Below are 24,839 nucleotides of genomic sequence, written 5' to 3' on the forward strand. Positions count from 1 at the left end.
ACTATTAAAATCAGCATAATTTTCTATATCCCTAACTTGTGACGAGCAGTTTATTTATTGCATGTAGAAAGGGGCGACGGGTTTCAATATTTGCAATTTATAACCTATCAGCAGTGGTATAAACTGAAAGGATATCAGTACAAGAAAAAATAATAAAATTCTATTGTATCCGCGATGGCGTCACAATGATGACCTCTCGTGGATTTCGGTGGAACTAGCTTTGAGGGTGTTTGCAATATCAAACGCCGAGCGCACATGCATTTGAAACAAGTAAGTAATATTCACTATTTATTTTTACATGTTTTAAATTAATTACTGGGTAGATAATATAAAATGATTAATATGGAACATTCACGTTTTGTAAAATTAAAATGTAAAATTTGTAAAAAAAACATGTAAAAATAAATAATGACTATGTCTTACCTATTTGTTTCAGTCAGTAAACAGTTGGTCAGTGAGAGAACATATTTATTACAGTCACCAGTGCTATCCCCTCTACTCGCGCTGGTCGACTATTCGCTTATGGTTTCAAACCGTTTGAAACTGATGCTAGAACAAACCTATTAACAACCCCCTTCAAGCTATGTACATATTTATGTAGTTCAGCGGAAATCCACGAAAGGTCGTCATTGTGACTTAACATCGCGAATCCACTACGAAACTACTAAAGTCCCAACTATTTATAAAAATTGGTACCACTATAGTATGCGTTCTACCGTGGCGTTTCAGCGATGGCTTGCGGTCTACCTGTGTGGCCCAACACCACAATCTTTTCTCAGAAGGGTTTGCACACAATAATGAAAGGCATAATATCGTTTGTAAGCAAAATTTTTATAGCTAAGTACATAGTAATAAACATATTCAGGAATATACAATAAATTTATTTTTTACTATGTATCATATACCTAAATAACACGATAATCTTCTTGGTTAGGGTGCCGGCATGACTTTTTAAGCTAGAATCATTTGACTTTTTCTCTTAAATTAAGGTGCATGAATTTTTTCTTTTCTGATAATTCTGTATCGTTTTGTAAATAATTAGGTTATTTTTTTTAATCATTTGGGGCGCATTTTTTTTAAATCATTATTCCTCTTCCAATTTACTTTATATATTTTCCTCCAAATGTTTATTACTTGTGACTCAATATTTTTTTCTTAAGAATTTTATTGTATTTCATTATTTTGCCCAAATCCCTCAGGAATTTTCAGATTGCGATCGGTACACGGGTAGACCGCATTATCGGAATAAACCGCATACTACAGTAGCATCTAAAAATTAGAATAATATACCGGCGGACCCCCTGAGCAGTCGGTAGTGAAAGTAAATAAAACAGGACTATTTGGCTAATAAAATTTATTTATCCTATGAATAATAATTATAATGGGCAAAGTTAACTAATAGTATGATATAATTGATCCAAATAATGGCATAACCCAGACGGAGGGTGAAAAGTGGAGGTTTTCGATATATATATATATATATATATATATATATATATATATATATATATATATATATATTGTTACGTAAAATAAAGACCGAGAGATGTTACTGAATAAGCAAAATGAATATCAATATATTCCACAATACACGATACAAAATTCAGTTAATCTCTCTATCTCATCTCAGGGATTTATTATGGGTTAGTAGAAGGTGACCCTGTATTTCTGAGCATTAAAACAACCTATAACTACAAAAATTTATTGAACATCAATGAAAAACATAAAATGAAACAAAATGGGGGAAATGCAACAAAATATAAGAAAATGTATGACTATTGCAACTATTAATTATAAACTAAATATAAAGTCCTGTTAAATCTTAAAAAGGCCCTAACTTATCACATATGTATACAACTTAATACCTAGGAATATGGCCAATTAAATATACACTACCCCTGAATAGTAAAATATACCCACGTTCAGCAAGAATCAGATATGTACCGTACCATACTATATTTATAATCTTATACCAAAATAATGCGAATAATAATTTATACCCTCTAGTGTCAAATACCTACTTCTGTAGGTCTACCCGTGGAATTAACAAAGTACAATTTAATATACACCCTGTAAATACTTGGTTATAGCTATATCCAGGTGTACAAATGAGGGTAGAGGGAAGACCTAGATCTGTACAAAGATGGTAGGTACAGACACACTATGGAGTATAAAAAAATATGGTATAATATAAGAAAAAAAAGAAAGATATTATAAGGGTACTGACTTTCTCTGTCCTTGCTTACTCTGGTACTTGTAGATGTCGGTTACTAGGGCTGGCTACTGGTGCTGATTAATGACGCTGGTTACTGGTGCTGGGTACTGATGCTTGGAGAGCGGACAGCCACTGGTCCCCCAAGTGTGTCCCCAGGAAGTTGGCCTACCCAGGAGAGAAAATACACTGTCAGCAGGGACTGTACGAGACAGTAGAAATAATAGAGGCTATAAGCCTAATATAGCTTTAAAGTTATTTACCTGAGGTTGTTATGCGGCCAACGGAGAAGGTTGTTGAGGTTATGCTCGTAACTGATAAAAATTTCCACCGGCACTACAAAATATACGGCCCCAAATCCGTCACTGGCAAAACTCTTCCAGACGCTAAGTTTTTCACAAACTTGGACCGTATTTTCTAACCGATGGAAACAGAATTAGCCAACACACCGAGCACTGTTGTCAAGACCAAAAACCAAGATGGACAGACCGAATGTCATCCGTCTTACCTCAATGTCATTCGATCCCCAAACGAACATCGAAGAACACCAAGATTGACTCAGTTACGAGACAAGAGCCTACACAAAGACTGTGAGCCAGAAAAAGACACACACTGTTCTATGTTCTCAGACATTCCTAAAACAACTCAACAGAACACAACCTGTTGCGAACGAAGCAACTGTTTTAAAAGATCTACCATAGGCGTAACCAGGGGTTTTAAAGCATTTAAATATCTTTCAGTCCAACACATAAAAATGAATTGTGGAGGTTTAACAAAAAAAAACCGTAACAACACCACCCCACCTAAAAAAAAGACTTTCGAATGAAAGTTGAGAACATCATTTTGTTCAGACGTGTATAGGTGAACCCTCACAATATGGGTATACGCAATCAAACTGATACAACCCGAAGGACATATGGATTCACCAGTATCCATCTATAAAATAACCTAACCTACTTAAAATTGGGAATCATTTTGTGATGTGTATGGGTGAACACACACACACAACAGGGTCATACACAATCAAAATGTGATCCCAAAGTAAAAAACGTATGGCTTCACCATTATCCACACATCATAAAAAACTACAACTTATGACAGGTTGTTCTTCAACTCAGTACTGTCCAACACCAAACACCATCACACCTGCAGAGGGCTCGACTTGATACCAGTAGCCAGAACCTCCATAGATGATGGGCTCGCCGCAGCTACCCATCGGGCTAGCTCTGACCCCCCAATACCAAGCCCCCAACCACAAGCCTCAACTTTCCCAAAAGAAAGGATGTGATTGTGTAACCGCTGAACACCTACTAAGTGAAGGGCCTTAGGCAAAAAAAAATAAAAAACTAAAACAAACAAATCTCCCCCAGGACATAGAATTAAGACACCCAAGTGTGGTCAGTCATCAAGCAACCGAAGAAATGGCAATGGAAACCCCCAGACTGAATTGGTACACTGATCCGAAAAATGGATTGTAACTAAACTCAGGAAGCTCAAGTTGCACCTCAGGTTACTGGTGCCTTGAGGTCTCGTGCAGGAGCTCTCAAATCAACCTAAAAATCTCCAAAGCCATAACATCAATCAACCCAACAACATGCCACGACCGGAAGTCAACTCTGCACAACAAGTAAGACAATTTCAACCAAATAAGACAACTTCCACCAAACGAAATGACAAACAGTGAATTGTTAAATTAACGAAATTGTTTCACGAACATTCAATGAAAATGTAAACTGCCAGCAAACAATTCGTTTGGCATGATGTAATGCCTAAGAAACTAGTGTAAACTTAGTGACAGAAGAAGCTAAGTTCAGAGTTTCAAAATACGTGCCCGCCTCTAACCCGATGTAGCAGTCTCTGACCGGAAGATCATAAATCCAAAGAGCTGCCACCCAAAAAAAAACTTTTAACTCATATCCATGAACCGGCAAGCGTTGTCAATGAGAAGAATCCAAAACAACAATTATTCAGAGTCCTCAGGTGGATGTAACTTAATGTCCTTAGCATGCCATACGCCAACATTACGACCTGAAACATCAACTAATTCGTACGTCCACGGAGATACGACTTTACCTATGGTAAACGGACCAACATATCTTTTCGCGAATTTCGCAGTAAACTTTTTAGCTGCGTCAGAAATTACATAATTCTTTCGCCAGACCTTTTGGCCTACCATATACCTATCCGGTCGTCTACGAAGGTTGTACGAATCTTTGGATTTCTCATATGCCTTACTCAACTGCACACGAACATCAGCAAAAACCCTCTGCATCACTTCACTCTTTGTCATAGCATCAAGAGGTGGTTGATCCCTATCTTCAAAGTGTTTATCGGATGATTTACCGAAAGCAGGTATTTCTCTACCAAACATAACAAAATTTGGGGTATGTCCATGAGATTCATGAACAGCGGACCTAGCGGCGTACGATATCTTACCAAGAAATTGATCCCACTTAGTATGAAGTTCCGAAATATAGCTTGTTAACATGGTCTTGAGACCACGATGTGTTCTCTCGACAGAATTACATTGAGGGTGGTAATATGCAGTATACCTGTGTTTAATTTTATATTCACTAGTCAGAGCTCTAAATTCCTTACTCTTAAATTGACCATTGTCAGCAATAATGATATCCGGAGCACCATATACAACTACAACGGACAAAATAAAAGTATAACCATTCGTTGATCTGGGTAACGGACCCACCAGATCACAACTAATAATCTCCCACGGCCTCTTAGCAACTGGAGTCATGCTAAGCATATGACCAACAGGAGCCTTATTATCTGGCTTCGCCATTAAACAAGTCTGACATTTGGAAATGTATCTAGCAACATCACACTTCATGTTTGGCCAATAGTAGTACTGAGATATACGAGCGGTTGTTTTAAAAATGCCTTGATGTCCACAAGTGGGTGGATCGTGATTTTCACGGATAATTTTAGCACGTTCGCGTTTAGGTACCACTCTTAACCAAACATTCTGTGGATCGAGCAGATCTTGAAAAGGATGTTTAGTTCTCTTATATAAAATACTGTTTTCAATAAGCCAATCAGGAAACTTAGAAGGATGTTCTTGAATTCTTCTTAACATAGAAACATACCACCGATCATTTTTACCAGAAGAATTACTGTTACCTGCCACAGAAGCATCTACAGAGTCTACAATGGGAACGGAACGAGAGAGAGCGTCTGGAACTACATGTTCTTTCCCTTTTCGGTGAACAACGTCAAAATCGTACTGTTGAAGTCTCACCGCCCAGCGCGCAATTCTACCAACAGGATCTTTGATACTGTTCAACCATTTTAGACTGTAGTGATCCGTGATGACAGTAAACTTAGTACCTTCAAGGTAAGGACGCAACTTTCCGTCACAGAATAACGCCTCTCCTGCTTAGTCAGTGATCTGCTGAGGTAACAGATAACCTTTTCTTCGCCGTTTTGTACCTGACTAAGTACAACACCTAACCCAAAATCTGAAGCATCACACTGAACCACAAACGGACAATTAAAATCTGGACAGGAAAGAACCGGTGCCTTGACAAGATTTTCTTTAACAGATTGGAAAGCCTTCTCGCAATTTTCATCCCAGACAAACCTGGTATTTTTACGAGTTAGAGCTGTAAGTGGTGAAACAAGTGAAGAAAAATCTGGAAGAAAACGACGATACCAGCTTGCCATACCTATTAAACGTCTAATATCTGAAACAGTTTTTGGAGTTGGAATATTGATAATTGCCTCTACCTTTTCGGGATCGACTAGCAAACCTGACGAATTAACGATGTAACCAAGATATCGGAGCTCCGGCTTACAGAATATACACTTTTCCCGATTCAAGGTAAGTCCAGCGTTAGTGATTCTGGTGAGGACTTCTTTCAGAATTTCTAAATGTTTGGAAAAATCCGGGCTGATAACAATCACGTCATCTAGATATTGAAAGACGTAAGGCTCTAAGTCAATTCCAATAACGTTATCAATGAATCTTTGCCAAACGGCTGGAGCATTCTTTAAACCAAACGGCATACGTTTAAATTGAAACAAACCCCTACTCGGTACAGTGAAAGCTGTAAGTGGTCTTGATTCCTTGGAAACTGGAATTTGCCAATATGCGGATTTGATATCTAACGTGCTGATGTATTTAGCATTACGAAGCTTGTCCAAGGTTGCGCTGACAAATGGAATTGGATAGGCATCAGAGACAGTAATCTTATTGAGAACACGATAATCTACACAAAATCTCCATTGCCCTGACTTCTTCTTCACCATGACAATCGGTGACGACCACGGTGAATTAGAAGGTTCCACGACGTCATTCTGAATCATCTCGTCAAGCTCTTGATTCACTTGCTTTTGAAGAGCAGGAGATAATGGGTAGTATCGCTGTTTAACTGGAGTCGATTCAGTTTTAATGACCAATTCCACCAAGTCAGTACAACCAAGTCCAGACCTCATTTTAGAAAAGCATTCGTCTAGAAGTGAGTTCAGATGAAGTTGATTTTCTTCACTCAACATGTCCCTTGATTCAATAGAAGCTATCTGGATGTCATTGACATCATTAGAACGAAAAAACCATTCATTTTCTCGAAGATCTGGAATTATTCCCATTCGCGTCCAAAAATCGATACCTAAGATGAGAGTATGGGGAAAATCTGGCATAACTAACACCTCCAAAACTACCACCTTATCTTGAACACAAAACGGTAAAACAACAGATCCTAAACATTGACAACTTTGTCCATTCGCTACAACACAATTGGGTTGAGTTTCCGTATTCAAATAGCAAAAATCTTTTAACATATTCCACCCGGTAGAACCAAGAATAGTTCTAGAGGAACCACTATCTAAAAGACCAAGAACAGACCTACCATAAATAGAGACATTCAAATACGGTCGCTCGTCACCTTTTGCGTGAGATATGATGAAATCCAATACGGCATACTGAGCTGGATCAATGGTGGCCATTGAGCTACTCAATGGAAAGGACGACTGACCTATCTCCCCTCCGTGCTCAAGTTTTTTGAACAGCCACATTGCGCCAAAAGTACATTGTCTCTCCCACACTTGAAACAAAATCGACGCCTAGGCTTTGAGCATTTCCGGAATCTATGACCAGTTTCTCGACAGTTCCAACAAACAACGGAGCTACTTCCAGAAGAACCTGGTTGAACAGCAGCAACTGCAATATTAGACGAATCATGACCACTTGATGATTCCTGAACAGAGGCGACAGTAGTCCTGCTCGGTTTGTGATAGGCTAAGTCGGGATCCACAAGATATTTATAGTTTGTAGGAGGGGGAGCAAACCTTTGCAATCTAACTTCAGTGTCTTCGACATGTCTACTTAACGTAAGTAAATCTTCGATACTCTTAATCTGCTGTATTGCAAGATGGGACTGGATATATGGAAGAAGATTACGACGTATGATCGCGAGGCGAGTTTCTTCAGAAGGAAGACTTGATAATTTTCTAAACATGCTTTCTATAGCCAGAATAAAACTTAACACTTTCTCTTCACTACCTTGCGTTCTATGCCTAATCTCCTCCCAACGATCCTCGTCCGATCTCTGGTACATAAGTCGAAGTTGATTAGCAAAATCATCCCAATCTGCAAACTGTCGTGTTCTAAAGAAGCGAAGAGCATCATTTGTCACCAAATCCGGGACAGCACTAAACAGTTGTTCTTTAGAAGCACCCCTAGCAATACGCAACTCTTCCACCCTCTCAAGGAAATCTTCTACACTACCTTCGCCAGAATACTTAACATTCCATCTACTAACATCAATACCGTTACCACGCGAACAACAACTTGAACTACTTTGAGGAATAATGTAAGGAACAGCAATATAATTTGAAGGAAGGTTCCCAGGAGGAACTTGAAATGAAGCTAAAGGTGGCACTTGAGTGAAGTTACCGACATTTGGAATAAAGGATTGTGTACCTGAATTATTGTTGTTGGCTAATAAAGTTGGCATATTTTGAAATGAAGTTGTGCTTGATGGTAAAGGTTGATTAAAATTTTCTAAGTTAGGCACATATGAGTTTGTTCCTTGACAATTATTTGATGTAGATGTCGACGATGTAAAATTACCCAAACTTGTTTGTAAATTAGTATTGTTCGTAGATGAAGTTTGTGTTCCTTGTAGATTACCTGATATAGTAAAGTCATCACGCATTGAAGAAAACTGATCCCCATTCAACCGATCATTAAAACCTAACAAAGAAGTTGACTGCGTACCTGGTACCCTAGTGGAGTTATTAACTGCCGTATGTGAGTCAGCAAAATGAACACGGCTACCACGTCTCGACTGTAGATGGAAATCAGATGCTCTGTTTTCAGAATAGTCAGCTACCCTAATGGTACGAGAATCAACATTACTCTGTCCTATATCTGTCCTAGGTTCATAAAAATCTTCTGTGGAGTTAACTATACGATCCCTAGGAAACCTTTCTCGAGATCCAGACATACCATCCGCTAAGAATTGTTGAAGTCTATCCATACTAATTCTTAAATTAGAAGTGGCTTCCTCGAGTCGTGCATACTCTCTAGTGGTCGTTTCTCCACGCTCATGTAGTTGAGTACTCTCTAAAACAGGTTGTTCGCCCACAAAACGATTAGTGTCCCTAGGATGAATAGGTGACTCTTCAAAAATTTCTCCTGATCTGTCACAGAATGTAGATGGAATAATGCTGTGCACTGGTACATCACTTCGACTACCATATTCTTTAGGTGGAGGAATAATATGAACTGACTGGGGACCATCCCAGGATATCATATCCAATTCAGCACTAGTTCTTTGCGATAGAGTGTCAACTGTTGGTCCAGAACTAACATCTACCAAGTCATAAGATATGGTTGACTGGGGTGTTGGAATAATGACTCGTCGAGGTTGGAGGACATCTCTACTTTCAATTTGGTTTGAAGCTGGAATCTCAAACAATGAATCAGCAGTTTGTTGTTGTGAACTGGATGATTGTACTTCACTAGTTCCCAATTCCAAGCCTTCAAATTTAAGATTAAGTTCTCCAACTAATCTAACACCTTGCCTCTTCAGTTCTTCCTGCATGTGCTTGTCGAGTCCAGTGCTGCATTGGATTCGAGAAAGTCTACTGTTGGTATGTAAGAGTCGAGAGTAGATCCTGTCAAATTCAATTTGACGATTTTGAAAATTAAATTGCTGAAGATCAACCGAAATTCCATGTAGCTTCGCTCTACAAATGCACAATTCACTTGTTGGATCTTCATTGGTCACACCAGTAGGTGGTGAAGCTTCACCTCTTCTTTCAGCAATAAGTGCTCTTCTTAATCGTGGTCTTTTCTCTTCTACCCTCCCACCGGTCGATAACCCTCTAATCCGTAGCTCATATGTCAGCTCTTCGTTGATAAGACGGTTTGGTTCCATTTCGAAGTATTCCTTTTAACTAAACTTTTGCAGAAGTGCAACCCGACCTCTTCTTTCAAAGGAAAAAAAAACTAACGTCACTAAACTAATATGTAAAACAAAACTAGAGAACCTTAAACAAAAAAAAAATTAAACTAGAAAAAAACTTGGGCTTATACCGTCCCTTAACCTACGTTAAAATCCCAAAGACAAGTATAAGCACCCACTAAGTTATACCACTTATACTTATAAGATAGTAATGTACCTTAGTGCAAAACTAACCTAACAATTAGCTGTTCTAACAGAACTAATTGTGACTCTTAGTATCAAAATCTTCTGAATACTAAGTACCTATCTATAAATTAACCTACCCAAGTCAAAACAAAAAAAATATATACAAATTATTTCACAAAAGAAATAACCAAACAACCTATCCTCTTAAGGAATGAACGAAACCAATTCCACTTAAGAAATAGAAAAAAATGTTACAAACAAAAATTATTCAATGTTACCTGAGGACAAAAAATTGAGGTGACCTAGCAATGTTTGATAATTTGGAATGGTAAAATTTAATAAAAACTTACTTTAAAGCAAATGTTATCAGTAACCAACACTGTTGAATTAAAATGTAATTAAGTAAATGTTAATCTGTATAGCACCTTTTCAAATGATAAAATACCTAAAGTAAAAATCAATAAATCAAAAATTTAACTTTAAGGAGTAAAAATATTTATATGCAATCTATATAGGTATGAAAAAAAATATAGGTAAGGTATAATGATCAGTTTTAAAGTATTATAAAAAATAAAAGGAAAGTAAATATTGTAAACCACTTCCGTATATATTTAACATAGGTATATGGGTTGTATGCTGTGACAAGCCAGGTAACTATTATATTTAACAGAGAAAGAAAAGAAAAAAAATTAAAAACAGAGTGTTAAAATACTCAAAAATTCCATAGACCAACTTCTACCACGTTGTTTTTCTTGCAAAAGAAAAGAAAGCGCCAGTTTGTTACGTAAAATAAAGACCGAGAGATGTTACTGAATAAGCAAAATGAATATCAATATATTCCACAATACACGATACAAAATTCAGTTAATCTCTCTATCTCATCTCAGGGATTTATTATGGGTTAGTAGAAGGTGACCCTGTATTTCTGAGCATTAAAACAACCTATAACTACAAAAATTTATTGAACATCAATGAAAAACATAAAATGAAACAAAATGGGGGAAATGCAACAAAATATAAGAAAATGTATGACTATTGCAACTATTAATTATAAACTAAATATAAAGTCCTGTTAAATCTTAAAAAGGCCCTAACTTATCACATATGTATACAACTTAATACCTAGGAATATGGCCAATTAAATATACACTACCCCTGAATAGTAAAATATACCCACGTTCAGCAAGAATCAGATATGTACCGTACCATACTATATTTATAATCTTATACCAAAATAATGCGAATAATAATTTATACCCTCTAGTGTCAAATACCTACTTCTGTAGGTCTACCCGTGGAATTAACAAAGTACAATTTAATATACACCCTGTAAATACTTGGTTATAGCTATATCCAGGTGTACAAATGAGGGTAGAGGGAAGACCTAGATCTGTACAAAGATGGTAGGTACAGACACACTATGGAGTATAAAAAAATATGGTATAATATAAGAAAAAAAAGAAAGATATTATAAGGGTACTGACTTTCTCTGTCCTTGCTTACTCTGGTACTTGTAGATGTCGGTTACTAGGGCTGGCTACTGGTGCTGATTAATGACGCTGGTTACTGGTGCTGGGTACTGATGCTTGGAGAGCGGACAGCCACTGGTCCCCCAAGTGTGTCCCCAGGAAGTTGGCCTACCCAGGAGAGAAAATACACTGTCAGCAGGGACTGTACGAGACAGTAGAAATAATAGAGGCTATAAGCCTAATATAGCTTTAAAGTTATTTACCTGAGGTTGTTATGCGGCCAACGGAGAAGGTTGTTGAGGTTATGCTCGTAACTGATAAAAATTTCCACCGGCACTACAAAATATACGGCCCCAAATCCGTCACTGGCAAAACTCTTCCAGACGCTAAGTTTTTCACAAACTTGGACCGTATTTTCTAACCGATGGAAACAGAATTAGCCAACACACCGAGCACTGTTGTCAAGACCAAAAACCAAGATGGACAGACCGAATGTCATCCGTCTTACCTCAATGTCATTCGATCCCCAAACGAACATCGAAGAACACCAAGATTGACTCAGTTACGAGACAAGAACCTACACAAAGACCGTGAGCCAGAAAAAGACACACACTGTTCTATGTTCTCAGACATTCCTAAAACAACTCAACAGAACACAACCTGTTGCGAACGAAGCAACTGTTTTAAAAGATCTACCATAGGCGTAACCAGGGGTTTTAAAGCATTTAAATATCTTTCAGTCCAACACATAAAAATGAATTGTGGAGGTTTAACAAAAAAAAACCGTAACAATATATATATATATATATATATATATATATATATATATATATATATATATATATATAGTTTGAGTTTAATTCTTGAACCTTGATATATTTTTTTACCAATGTTTCTTGGGTTTAGGTTCATAAAAAAAGGTTGTCTATGATGTTATGACCATATTTATTGATATATTATCCGACGTTTCGGCAGGAAATCCACGCCTTTTTTAAGGATTGACTAAAACAACATTTATTGAAAGCTACAATACAATTTAAAAGAAAATCGACTTACCATGCAATCGTAAATTTAGTTTTGAAACAAATACACAAATAGACGTCACAATTAGAACAATGTTAAAATGTTAAAGCATAGGAACGGACCCACTAAGTCATTGCGTTAAGAGAGTAATGAACTGTGTCAAAAATTATTATGGTGTTTATTGATGTTTGATTTTATGTTAAGTCAAAATAGTTGTCTTCGTCTCATAGGCGTGCTGAAATATTATATAGTTAATTTTAGATTAAGTTGAAATATACCCTATTAAGGTTTTTGACATCCCGTTTATCATTGACAGCTTTGTTATTTTTTTTAATTTCTATGGACTCTAGCAGTTCCCTCTTCTTTTTGTTAGGTTCACTTTTTAGGATTTTAGTTTTATCGAAATCAAATTTGTGTTTCTTTTCGTTTTCATGTTTTGTGAGGGCTGTAGTGTTATTTTTGTCATATTTGTGAGACCGAATTCTAGAGTTTAGTAGCTGGCTGGTTTGTCCGATATATACCCCATCGCAATTTGAACAAGGAATTTCATATACTTATCCTGATGATTTTGGGTGGTGAGGTTGACGTTTCTTTAAGGGCTTATCACTAACATATCATCGGCTACCGAATTAGCAAAATTTTATTTACAAAACACAATCCTGTTAAAGAAAATTTCTATAAATTCCCCAAAGAATATAAAAAGTATCGAAAACCTCCACTTTTTACCCTCCGTTACTCTGGAACCGTTGATTTTGTAACAATTATGTATAGGACCTTTTTTGTTTTAAATTTCACGTAGAACATTTTTGTATAGAACATTGTTTTTGCTAAAGCATAGTTTTAGAAATATTGACGAAAAACGTAATAAAACTACTAATTTACCGACTTTTTCCCCATGTCCCCCCCCCCAAACCGGACGCTCAAAAGAGTGTAACCTTTTACTGAACAATATGTGGACCATATAGAACAATTTGGTGTTGAAGGAAAACTTTTACTTTGGATGTCTGGGTTAGGCCCTTTTTTGGACCAATTATACTATACTACCTCCGTAACTTTTGAACCGTTCATTTTAGAAGGATTATGCATAGGACCTTTTTTATTTCAAATTGAATGTAAAATATTTTTGTATAGAAGGTTATTCATGCTAAACCGCATAGTTTTAGAAATATTGCCGAAAAACATAAAAAACTACGAATTTACCGATTTCTCCCCCCCCCCTCTCCCCCCAAACCCGACGCTCAAAATGGTGTGACTTTTTTCTGAACATAATGTGGACCATATAGAACAATTTGGTGTTGGAGGATAACTTTCACTTTGTATTTCTGGGTTTGGGTCTAGTTATACCATACTATAAATCATAACTGTAACGTAAAACATTTAGGAAGCCGTTATTAAAACTAAGTAAACCTTACAAAGAAGATAATACAATACGAATAGAACTAGGTAATTCAATACTTAGTGAAACAAAAAAATTCAAAATTTAGTTCCATGTCTGAAAGTTTAAGTGTTATTCTGCATTTAATATATTTCTGTACAAATCTTTGCGGAAGTTTGTGTTGAAAATCCTTTCTCGCACTGATATGTTGTGCAGAACGATAATAAATTTTTGATGGCCTTCAGACAAATCAACGAGCTTTTCTTTTTGCTATAAGAACAAAGACAAATAAGTGTTAAAAATTATATCTCCTAGGAAAGAATTGCCTATCCGGATGTTCGATCCAGGTTTATTAGGAAAATACTCTTTGAACGTTCATTGAAGCAGTTGGATGCAATTTTCTGATTAAAAGCTGCTGATGGAACCAAACCTATCATTCATCTGCACACATTGATTCCAAAAATTGAACGTCTTTAGCGTGGCTTCTATACTATCATGCACAACGGAAATGGTGACTTCTGGAACCTATAAAGAACATTTAAGTTCATTTAATTTAGAAAAGATATCAGCCAAGTATGCAAATTTTTGCAACAGAAGCAACAGAATATCGGATATAGAAATCGGTAAATGGAATGGAGGGTCAAGAAAAAATACCTGGACATGAGACTTCAATTCAAATAAGCAGGTCAAAACTTTGACACGGGAAAGCCACTCTAACTTCTGTACGAAGTACTAAGGAGACGTGAATACTTCCCAAATCCTCACAAACTTCACGGAGTAGACGGTGAGCCCATTATACAGGGTGTAACAAAAATACAGGTCATAAATTAAATCACATATTCTGGGAATAAAAATAGTTCGAATGAACCTAACTTACCTTAGTACTAATATGCACATAAAAAAAGTTACAGCCCTTTAAATTTACAAAATGAAAATCGATTTTTTCAAATATATCGAAAACTATTAGAGATTTTTTAACGAAAATGGACATGCTATGGGTACATAATTCGCAAATATTTTACGTGTATCCCTACTTTTTCTGTCTTTACACGGCAAATTACGTGTAGTAAAATTCACACTGGTGTGGATATGTAAACATTACTAGAATGTCATTCTACTTGAAAATGTCATAATTAATTTAAAGAGATGGCTTTTGAATGTTCTTGGATAACTGTTATTTTTATAATTGCAAATTATTAATTCAGTTAATAAATGTGATTTTTTCACTAACTATGTTTTCAGTGATTGTAATAATTTATTTGTACAACAAAAACTAATAATCAATCGAGAAAAGAGGAAAAGTGTTAAAGTGATTTTTTAATAATATGTTGGTATTTTGGAACGCTTACAATTTTGAACATCTCTAACAACAAAATACTTGGATCACAGGATATATCTGATGTATTCTCTGCTTGGATCTTTCACAAATAATACACAATAAATAACTTTTTATTAAGTTCACGTCTTAAATCAATTATTTATCAAATACACTATATATCAATAATATTTAATCAATTTCTCAAAATATTCCCGATGCAATGTCAAATATTTAAAATTGTCACTGATTGTCAGTGTCTGACTGACAATATATGTTGACAATATTATATTCGGTTGAGTGCGTTGTAAGACAAAGACAGATTTGGAAAATATTACCACGGCATTGTGTTCATTTTTTTCAAATCCTGAAAAAACCAATAAATATTTTTGAAAAATTTAAACGCAGAATGAAAGACTAAATTATTACCGAGGGCCGAAAGTCCCTTAGAATAAATAAAAAGTTTATTTTGAATGAGATATTTGAATTTAAAAATCACACTAAATTTTCTCTTAGTTTTTTCACCCCTGTAACTTATTAAAATAAACATTGTAGAAGTTCTCAGGGACTTTCGGCCCTCGCTAATAACGTAATCTTTCATTCTGCGTTTAAATTTTTCCAAAATACTTATTAGTTTTCTCAGGATTTGAAAAAAAATGAATCCCCATTTGAATAGCATTGCAGCCGAAAATACGTTCCGATCCTCTTAAAGAAAAATTATAGTGAAATTTGTGAACCCCATAAAAATTTGATGGGGGTTTTGTTCCCTTAAACCCCCCCAAACTTTTGTGTACGTTCCAATTAAATTATTATTGTAGTACCATTAGTTAAATAAAATATTCTTAGTATTTTTTCGATCAGGCAGTTTTTATCGAGTTGCGGCTTCTTTTTTAATATGTTTACATAAAAATTTTATGGGGGGTTTTGTTCCCTTAAACCCCCCAAATGTTTGTGTACGTTCCAATTAAACTATTACTGCGAACACAGTGTTTTTAAAACTTTTTTGCCTCTTTGTATTTTTACGATAAGGCACCTTTTATCGATATGTGGCTTCTTTTTTAATATGGTTCAAAATATACCTAAAAATGTAAGTCATAAATAAATTTTCATATTATTACTTAGTCTCCATAATCGTACTTACAAATACATATGTGGTGGATTTGACAAATATTCAAAATATCTCGATAAAAACTCGACTTTTCGAAAAATTGCTAAGAGGCAAAAAAGTTTTTAAAACATTGTGTTTAACTAATGGTACTACAATAATAATTAAATTAGAACGTACACAAAAGTTTGGGGGGGTTCAAAGGAACAAAACTCCCATAAAACTTTTATGGGGTGTGTAAAATTCACTATAATTTTTTCTTAAGATACTACTTCCATAAGAATGCGACATGTCCATTTTCAATAAAATATCTCAAATAGTTTTCGATATATTGGAAAAAATTGATTTTTATTTTGTAACTTCAAAGGTCTATAACTTTTTTTATGTGCACATTTGTACTAAGGTAAGTTAGGTTCAATCGAACTATTTTTGGTCCCAGAATATGTGATTACATTTATGACCTGTATTTTTGTTACACCCTGCGTATTCCCGTTAATTTTCATTATTCGTGACACAAGACCAGAATACACCAGAATACATATTCGTGACACATACATACGTACATCTAAGCAAAAAAATTATTAAATGTAACATACACGAGCAATATTGCACAATAGGGTGGTGCGAAAAAAGTCAAGTTGATAATTCCTTATCGCTATAGTGCGGAAAAGTTGCGATTGGTAATTACAAGAAAAGCAAAAAAAGAATTATTCAAATCGGACTTTATCTTCCGATCCCGTAACAGGCCTAAAGATTATTAAAAAAATGAAATTTTACCTTTTTTCCAAAAATTTTTATTTATACTTCGTGTACGTTTTATTTATCGCTATAGAAAAATTTATTTACAGTTTGCATGGTAGAGTAACAAAAAAAAAATAGATTTACGCATTTAACGAATATCTTCCAATCCCGCAAGGTCAATCAAAATCTATAAAATTTTAAATTTTGGATGATTTTGATAAATTAAAAAACATTTAGTTATCTCATTTTTCTGTTACATTGTGAAGCTCTTCACTTGTTTAGATATTGTATGACAATATTTAAACAACCGAGAACTCAAATCGAGGTGGTGGTTGCAGTTCTAGCTCCACATGCACCCCTCTCTCCAACCAACCAATGAGGGTGTGTTTTTTACATTATGTACATATTTTCATTTCTTTTTCATCTGTTTGTGTCCAGCTCTTAAACATTAAGTTTGTATTGTGATTTCTTGGTAAAATCTGGCAGCATGGACCTTGATTTAAATGTTTTCCTGATGAATCCATCTGTTGATGGGGGCCCACATACATTAGCATTAGACGATGATTTCGTGAGCAACTTTAGACACCGCTCGTCAGCTTGCATGTGGCAGGGATAGTTTTGTACATTCCAGTCTGGCATGTCTCCCGATGTAATGCAAGAAGTTATATCTTCATTTGAAACTCTTCGAAGAACTGGTGGAGAAGATAGTTTTGTAACATTCCAGTCTATTATTTCAGTGTAGTCCTGTGCTTGAAAATTTAAAGTAGGAGGGATGAAATTTCTAATACTTTTGCCCTTGGCTTTAGTCTGTCCGGCTTTTAACACTCGCCTTGGCCCAAGCTCTCTAATGTGTTTCCTTTCTCCCTACTACTTGAAATTTTGAAGCACAGGACTAAACTAAAATAATAGACTGGAATGTTGCAAAACCATCTTCTCCACCATTTCCTCGAAGAGTTTCAAATGAAGATATAACTCATTGTACTACATCGGGCGACATGTTAGACTGGAATGTACAAAACTATCCCTGCCACAAGCCAGCTGATGAGCGGTGTCTAAAGTTGGCCACGGAAGCATCGTCTATGTGGGACTCAATCAAGAGATGGATGCATCAGGACAACACTTAAATCAAGGTCCATGCTGCCAGATTTTACCAAGAAATCAGAATGCAAAGTTGGTATTTGAGAGCTGGACACAAACAGATGAAAAAGAAATGCACATAATGTAAATAATGTAAAAAACACACACTCATTGGTTGGTTGGAGAGAAGGGTGCGTGTGGAGCTAGATGTACAACCACCCCCTCCTTTAGATATCTGGGTTGTTTAAATATTGTCATACAATATTTAAACAAGCGAAGAGCTTCACAATGTAACAAAAAAATCAGATAACTAAACGTTTTTTAATTTTTCCATATCATCAAAAATTTCAAATTTTTATAGATTTTGATTGACCTTGCGGGATCGGAAAATATCCGTTAAATGCGTAAAATAATTTTTTTTAGTACTCATTCATGCAAAGTGTAAATAAGTTTTACTATAGCAATAAATAAAACGTACGCGAAGGATAAATAAAAATTTCTGAAAAAAAGGTAAAATTTCGATTTTTTTTCATAATCTTTAGTTCCGTTGCGGGATCGGAAGATAAAGTCCGATTTAAATAATTCTTTTTTGTTTTTCTTGTAATTACAGTTGAGTCTGCGAATCCTTACCCGTGCGTCATCATTTAAAGCATACGAAATAAGTCGATGATAAGTCGGAAATTGAAATTTACTAAACGCAACAGCAAGTGACAGTAAGTGACTTGCTGTTGCGTTTAGTAAATTTCAATTTCCGACTTATCATCGACTTACTTCGTATGCTTTAAATGATGACGCACGGGTAAAGATTCGCGGACTCAACTGTACCAATCGCAACTTTTCCGCACTATAGCGATACGGAATTATCAACTTGACTTTTTTCGCACCACCCTATTGCACAATGCATAGTGCACTATATTGATCAACTTGTCAAGCCTGAATAGCAAAACAATTAAATTTTTTTTAAGTTCACTTTCAACATTATTTGCCCAATCGTCAATTTTCCGTGACACTGTGCTGTTTTATAAGGACCCAAAATCCATTTTTTGTCGCATTTTTTTCAAACACACACGTTGTGATGTATTTCGCATAAGATCCGATCAATTTTTCTGCCTTCATATGAGCTTGTCCAGATTTTGTAATTCTACAACTAACTAGAAATAATGACTTCCCTATTTTGAAGTAATTTCATAACCTACTCTAATCAAGATTTTTTCTCAATGGCTCTCTATTTATGCCTGTTCACACAAAATATCAATATGAAAATGCGCCACTTGGTGCTATGGCAAGGTAACTGAAATATAGCAGTTAATATATCTGACAACAAATTCATTTGAATAAATTATGTTTTAAATCCAATTAATTAAATAAAATAGAAAAAGTCAATAGTATGTATTGATTTTCGTTACATGTTACGCACATATGTCAAACCTAATAATTCATTATTTGTTCAATAGAATTATCTATTTGAATTAAAAATATTTCAATTTAATTATTTCTAGTATATTTTTTAATATTACATTTGCTCCGAATAATGTTATTAATAAACTGACATGTTTTTATTGTAATATTTTATCTAAATTATAACCTGAGGGACGAACCGTGAACCGTGTAATTTCGCCTTAATCGACAAATTATTGTTAATTAATAACTTTTGACAACGATTCCCAAAGTGGGAATCGAAACGTTAAGTATTTCAGATAAAAATATGTAATTTTTAGTTACAACCTAACTGTGACTAATCCCATATAAACATAATATTAATTTTAAATTTAAACGGCACTGTCGATATCCTACTTTTGTTTTTTAAAATACATACCGCTCCGCTAATAACCTTAAAACATAATAAAGCGGAGTTTTGTAAATACAAAAAAAAAATAATAAAAGCACAAACGGGAAAATTTTCTTAGCGTTTCAAAACATTACGCAAACAATGTAAACGACTAATGGCCTAATAAAATAAAAAAAAAGTCAAAATGTAATTCCGCACAAGTTGGAATAAATTTTATATCAAAGATTAGGTGAATACAAAAGATATTTTCAAAAAAGTATCCAAATCATATGAGGGGATCATTGTTTAAATAATTAAAATAGGGTCATTTTGGCACAATATTTACTTTTTTAACTGCTGAGGTAATTTACATTTTAATGAAGGTCTTTAGGATTTTTTTCTACAAATCAGAAGGATATATATTTTACCTAAGACTTACTAAATTAAATTGAAGCCCTATTTATTTTAATAATTATATATAAAATTTAAAAATCAAATTTGCAAAAAAATATTAATTGCGTTTTAAATAAGAACTATAAATTATTGTGTTTAATATGAGAAGTTGCGCTGTGTAAATATAATAAATTTAATAATAAACAGCAATAAACCATTTGAAAATACATATCACATATTTGTATTTTTTTAAATATTTTGTTGAGCCCCCTTTAACTTTGATTACCGCTAGTACCCGTTTTGGCATATTTTGAATGCAGTTAAATTCACTTTAAAAGAACTCAATGTGAACCCAAAAACACTGAACGGCACCATCAGGTCTACCCCTACTCACAAGACATTAGAGGCCTTGAGCCAGAAATACTAAAGTTCAGACATGCGACATTAGTAACAGCCAAACTATCCGAGACAAAATTCGTTGCTGTCACTTCCTGGCATACGGAATGGTCTGAGAAATCATCTCCACAAGTGTAGAATCGACCAAGAATCACACAGAAACCATCTGGCTTTGAGTTATCAAGGAAAACATGGACACGTTTAAATAGTGTTCGTACACATCATGACAAAGGTGTTTGGATTTCCTAAACAAGTACGGAAGCTACCATCTCCCATGTGGAGATGATCTCCACCCTAGTGGAGGATCAAATCAGAACATATCAGTTAAACGCGGGGATTTACTGTAGGCTATGAAAGAAGCTATTTAATACTAAATTGAGTTAAATTTTTGTTCGTAAATTTTAATTTTTTTTTATACAGTGAGGAGGTTAGCTTGGAATCAATTCATTTTTTCGACAATGAGCAATTTTGGAAATAAATCCCGAAACAGTAGAATTTTTAAATTATAACTTTTTGGCATATATATCATGCTAGTGACGTCATCTACCTGGACATGATGACGTAATCGATGATTTTTTTAAATAAGAATATGGGTCGTGTGCTAGCTCATTAAAAAGGTTATTCAATTCTTTATTCAATAGTATAAACATTAACATAATTATTTTTACAGGGTGGCAAAAAAATAATTCTTGAATTAAATTAACTGACGCAAAAAGAAGTATGTATTGTAACAAAATAATTATTGACCTACCCTCGTATACCAGCTCCCGTCTCCGCACAGACAGAACACTATCGATGTTTCGAGATACGCCGATGCAGCGCCGATGACGTGCAAGCGGTCACATGGACATAGCTGGAGATATATAGATATTTCTGGAATATCTGTATCGCATATATAAATAGGACATATTTGTAAATAGAGTTAGTTTTAAGCTAAAAGTTGTAAAGTAAAGTCTGTAAAAATAAATTCGTCTGTACTGTTATATAAATAAAATCGTATATAAATACGAACCGCTTGTTTCTTTGTAATTATAAGTTATTACAGTAAATAACCGCTACAGTGGTGTTAACGGTGTGGAGTGTAAATAAATGAAAAGTGAAAAAAAAGACTTTCGAACTTTATTCGTCGGGAATAATTGAAGTGCGTTGATTGTTCGGTATTCGGAAAGACTTAGACATTTTGAAAAGTACGTGTGTGCCGACCAAAGATGTTGCTACAAGAACTGACCATAAAACAGCTCCGTGAACAATTAGAAGAGTACGAATTAGACAGCAGTGGGTGCAAGATAGTCCTACAAGCACGACTCAAGGATGTCCTCACGAAGAACGGAGATGACCCAGAGACGTTCCACTTCCAGTCAGCAGAACAAGTAATCTTATCGAAATTAAAAACTGTTTCTGAAACGATCAATGAAACTTCTAGAAAAAGCGACGATAAATTCGAAAATGTTGCTAAAAGATTCGACGAGACTTCTCAAAAGATTGATGAAACTTGTAGAAAAAGCGACGATAAATTCGAAAATGTTGCTAAAAGATTCGACGAGACTTCTCAAAAGATTGACGAAACTTTTAAAGAGGTCTGTAGACAAAACAACGAAAAACTTGAAGAAGTTTGTAGACAGAACGACGAGAAATTTGAAGAAGTTTCTAGAACATTCGATAAGATGCAGAAAAGTGTAGAGACCGTAGAAGAAAAGATCAAACAACTAGAGAGCATGATAACCGATACAAAAGTACAACCATCAGTTAATGCAGCAGCGTTAGATCCTGTGGTGAAAGATGAACTACCGAGAGACGAAACGTCGCATAATATGAGATTCAAATTACCACCATTTGATGGAAAGTCCTCTTGGTCCATATACCTTAAACAATTTGAAGCTATTGCGACCGCCAATCATTGGACCGAACAAGAAAAGGCTGTTTCCTTGACTGCTGCTTTACGAGGTGATGCTGCAGATATATTAAGGTCAATTCCCAAGGGTCAAGAAAATTGTTACCAGACCTTGTTCACTCGTCTAGAAAAACGCTATGGAGATGCCCATCTACAACAAGTATACAAAGCACAACTGCGAAGTAGAAGTCAACGAGCAAGTGAGAATCTGCAAGAATTTGAAGCAGATGTGGCTCGTGTGGTGCGGTTGGCTTATCCAGAGGTGCCAGACAGCGTTTTAGAAGAAATTGCGGTAGACACCTTCGTCAATGGGCTGAAAGATAGTGAAATACAGAAAGCTTTACGACTAGCAAGACCGAAAGTTTTAGATGAAGCACTTGCTATTGCCTTGGAACACGAAGCAGCTAGCCAAGCTTCACGAAACAATGGAGTAATAGCCATGGAAAAAGGCGATAAGAGAAAAGATGAACGTTTGGTGGAAATGGTACGGAGGGTGATTCGTGACACGATGCCGAAGAGACGCGTGAAGAGGGCTGGAAGAGTTCGTTCAAATATAGATGCTTCCTCGATACGGCCATGCGGTGAAAGTTGTAATCACCGGTTTAGAGTAGAGGAACAGCGTTGCCCTGTGAGACGAACTACCGTAGTTAATGAACAATGGCAGCCCCAACAGTTACAACACGCCCAAGAAGATGATCCATGTATAAAAAGAGTATTGGATTGGATGCGTCGAGGTGAGAGACCTAGTTGGCAAAACATTAGTGCATGTAGTCCAGAAGTCAAGGCCTACTGGAGCCAATGGAATTGCCTGATACTAAAAGATGATCTTTTGTACAGAACCTTTGAGAACGATGATGGTACAGAATCTAAGCTTCAGTTGATTGTACCTAAAAGTAAAGTGTCAGAAGTATTGCGTCAGTTGCATGACGGTACATCAGGTGGACACTTTGGTATTACGAAGACTCTGCAAAAGGTTCGAGAACGGTTCTATTGGGTGAACTGTAAAGATGATGTAAGAAGATGGTGCCAGAAATGTGAACTGTGTGCATCCGGTAATGGTCCAGTTGGTAAAAAGAGAGCACCCATGAGACAGTACAATGTTGGAAGTCCTATGGAAAGAGTAGCAATCGACATTGCAGGTCCATTTCCAGAAACCGATGCTGGAAATAAATACATTCTGGTAGCCATGGACTATTTTACGAAATGGACCGAGGCCTATGCATTACCGAATCAAGAAGCTGCTACCGTTGCAGAGGTACTTGTTAAAGAATTCTTCAGCCGATTTGGTGTTCCCTTGGAGATCCACTCCGACCAAGGGCGAAACTTTGAGTCAGCTCTTTTCCAAAACGTTTGTAAATTGATTGGTGTCAATAAGACCAGAACAACACCCCTGCATCCTCAATCAGATGGGATGGTCGAGAGGATGAACCGAACGATGGGTAAACACTTGTCCAAAGTTGTATCTGAACATCAGCGAGATTGGGACCAACACATTCATTTATTCCTGATGGCCTACCGCTCGGCCGTGAATGAAACTACAGGTCAAACACCAACCTGCCTGATGTTGGGTCGTGAAGTTCGTTTGCCCTGCGACCTAGAGTTTGGCTGCAGACCTTCCGAGGAATATGTTGCAGGCGAAGAATACGTAGACCGCCTGAAGTTACGAATGAACAACATTCATGAACTTGCCCGACAACACATCCAGATAGCCAGTGACAGAATGAAAGATCAATATGATTCTCGCTGCAAGAATGAAAGCTTCGAAGTAGGTGATCTTGTCTGGCTTTATAATCCACAACGTCGTCGAGGCCTGTGTCCTAAACTGCAAAGACAATGGGAAGGTCCGTATGAAGTTAAGAAGAAAATAAATGACGTAATATACAGAATTAAGAAGTTGCCAAACGGTAAACCAAAAGTTATTCACATAAATCGTCTTGCACCATATGCTGGCTCCAATGAAACAGAAGAAGCCCGAGTCCTCCAACAGGAAATGAAAGATGCCGCACAGCCAAGTTTTAAGGAATTTATGTCAAATTACGCAGAAAGAAAGAGTGCTAGATTCGGCGTGACCACAGAAGTTCAGCAAGATCTGTTTGGTGTTCCAGAAAACGTCTCTCTAGCCCACTGTGTTGCCCAAGACCTCGAGATGACTAAAGGAATCTCGTCCGTATTCAATAGAAAGTTCGGCCGCCTGGACGAGTTACGAAATCAGCAGCCTAAAATTGGAAGAGTACTGCGATTGGAAGATGGTCCTCGATCTTTGCTGTATATGGTGACCAGGAAGTCTTATACGGACACGCCAAGCTATGAGAACATATGGCGTGCTCTATGTAATTTGAAGAAAATCGTGTGTAATTATGACATCAAAGATTTGGCTTTACCAAAAATAGGCCATGCAGTAGAAAATCTGGATTGGAAGATTGTGAGAAGCATGCTGGAAGTGATCTTCAGAGAAACTGGCGTA

The 24,839-nt window shown here is 36.0% G+C and overlaps 2 protein-coding genes across 6 annotated transcripts in view; one reads left to right on the forward strand and one right to left on the reverse strand.

The window, feature by feature from the left end:
• The window catches only part of LOC114325217 (Ca(2+)/calmodulin-responsive adenylate cyclase), an 897,698-nt gene that overhangs the window by 66,855 nt on the left and 806,004 nt on the right, over window positions 1-24,839 (forward strand). The gene's annotated exons all lie outside the window — the stretch shown is intronic.
• Window positions 1,689-12,058, reverse strand: LOC126879604 (uncharacterized). 2 transcript variants are annotated; one of them, XR_007696151.1, is made up of 2 exons: window positions 11,555-12,058; window positions 1,689-2,380 (listed from the first exon to the last, which is right to left on the reverse strand). XR_007696151.1 is itself a non-coding variant. In XM_050642771.1 (2 exons), the coding sequence occupies exon 2, from the start codon at window positions 9,607-9,609 to the stop codon at window positions 7,201-7,203; it is 2,409 nt and encodes an 802-aa protein (XP_050498728.1). In that variant the 5' UTR covers window positions 9,610-11,459; window positions 11,555-11,700; the 3' UTR covers window positions 7,084-7,200. The 2 variants fall into 2 exon arrangements, 1 of the variants encoding a protein (XP_050498728.1); XM_050642771.1 differs by lacking the exon at window positions 1,689-2,380 and adding an exon at window positions 7,084-11,459 and having other exon boundaries at window positions 11,555-11,700.

The sequence above is a fragment of the Diabrotica virgifera genome, chromosome 2 (assembly GCF_917563875.1).
Source record: "Diabrotica virgifera virgifera chromosome 2, PGI_DIABVI_V3a".
Taxonomy (NCBI): domain Eukaryota; kingdom Metazoa; phylum Arthropoda; class Insecta; order Coleoptera; family Chrysomelidae; genus Diabrotica; species Diabrotica virgifera.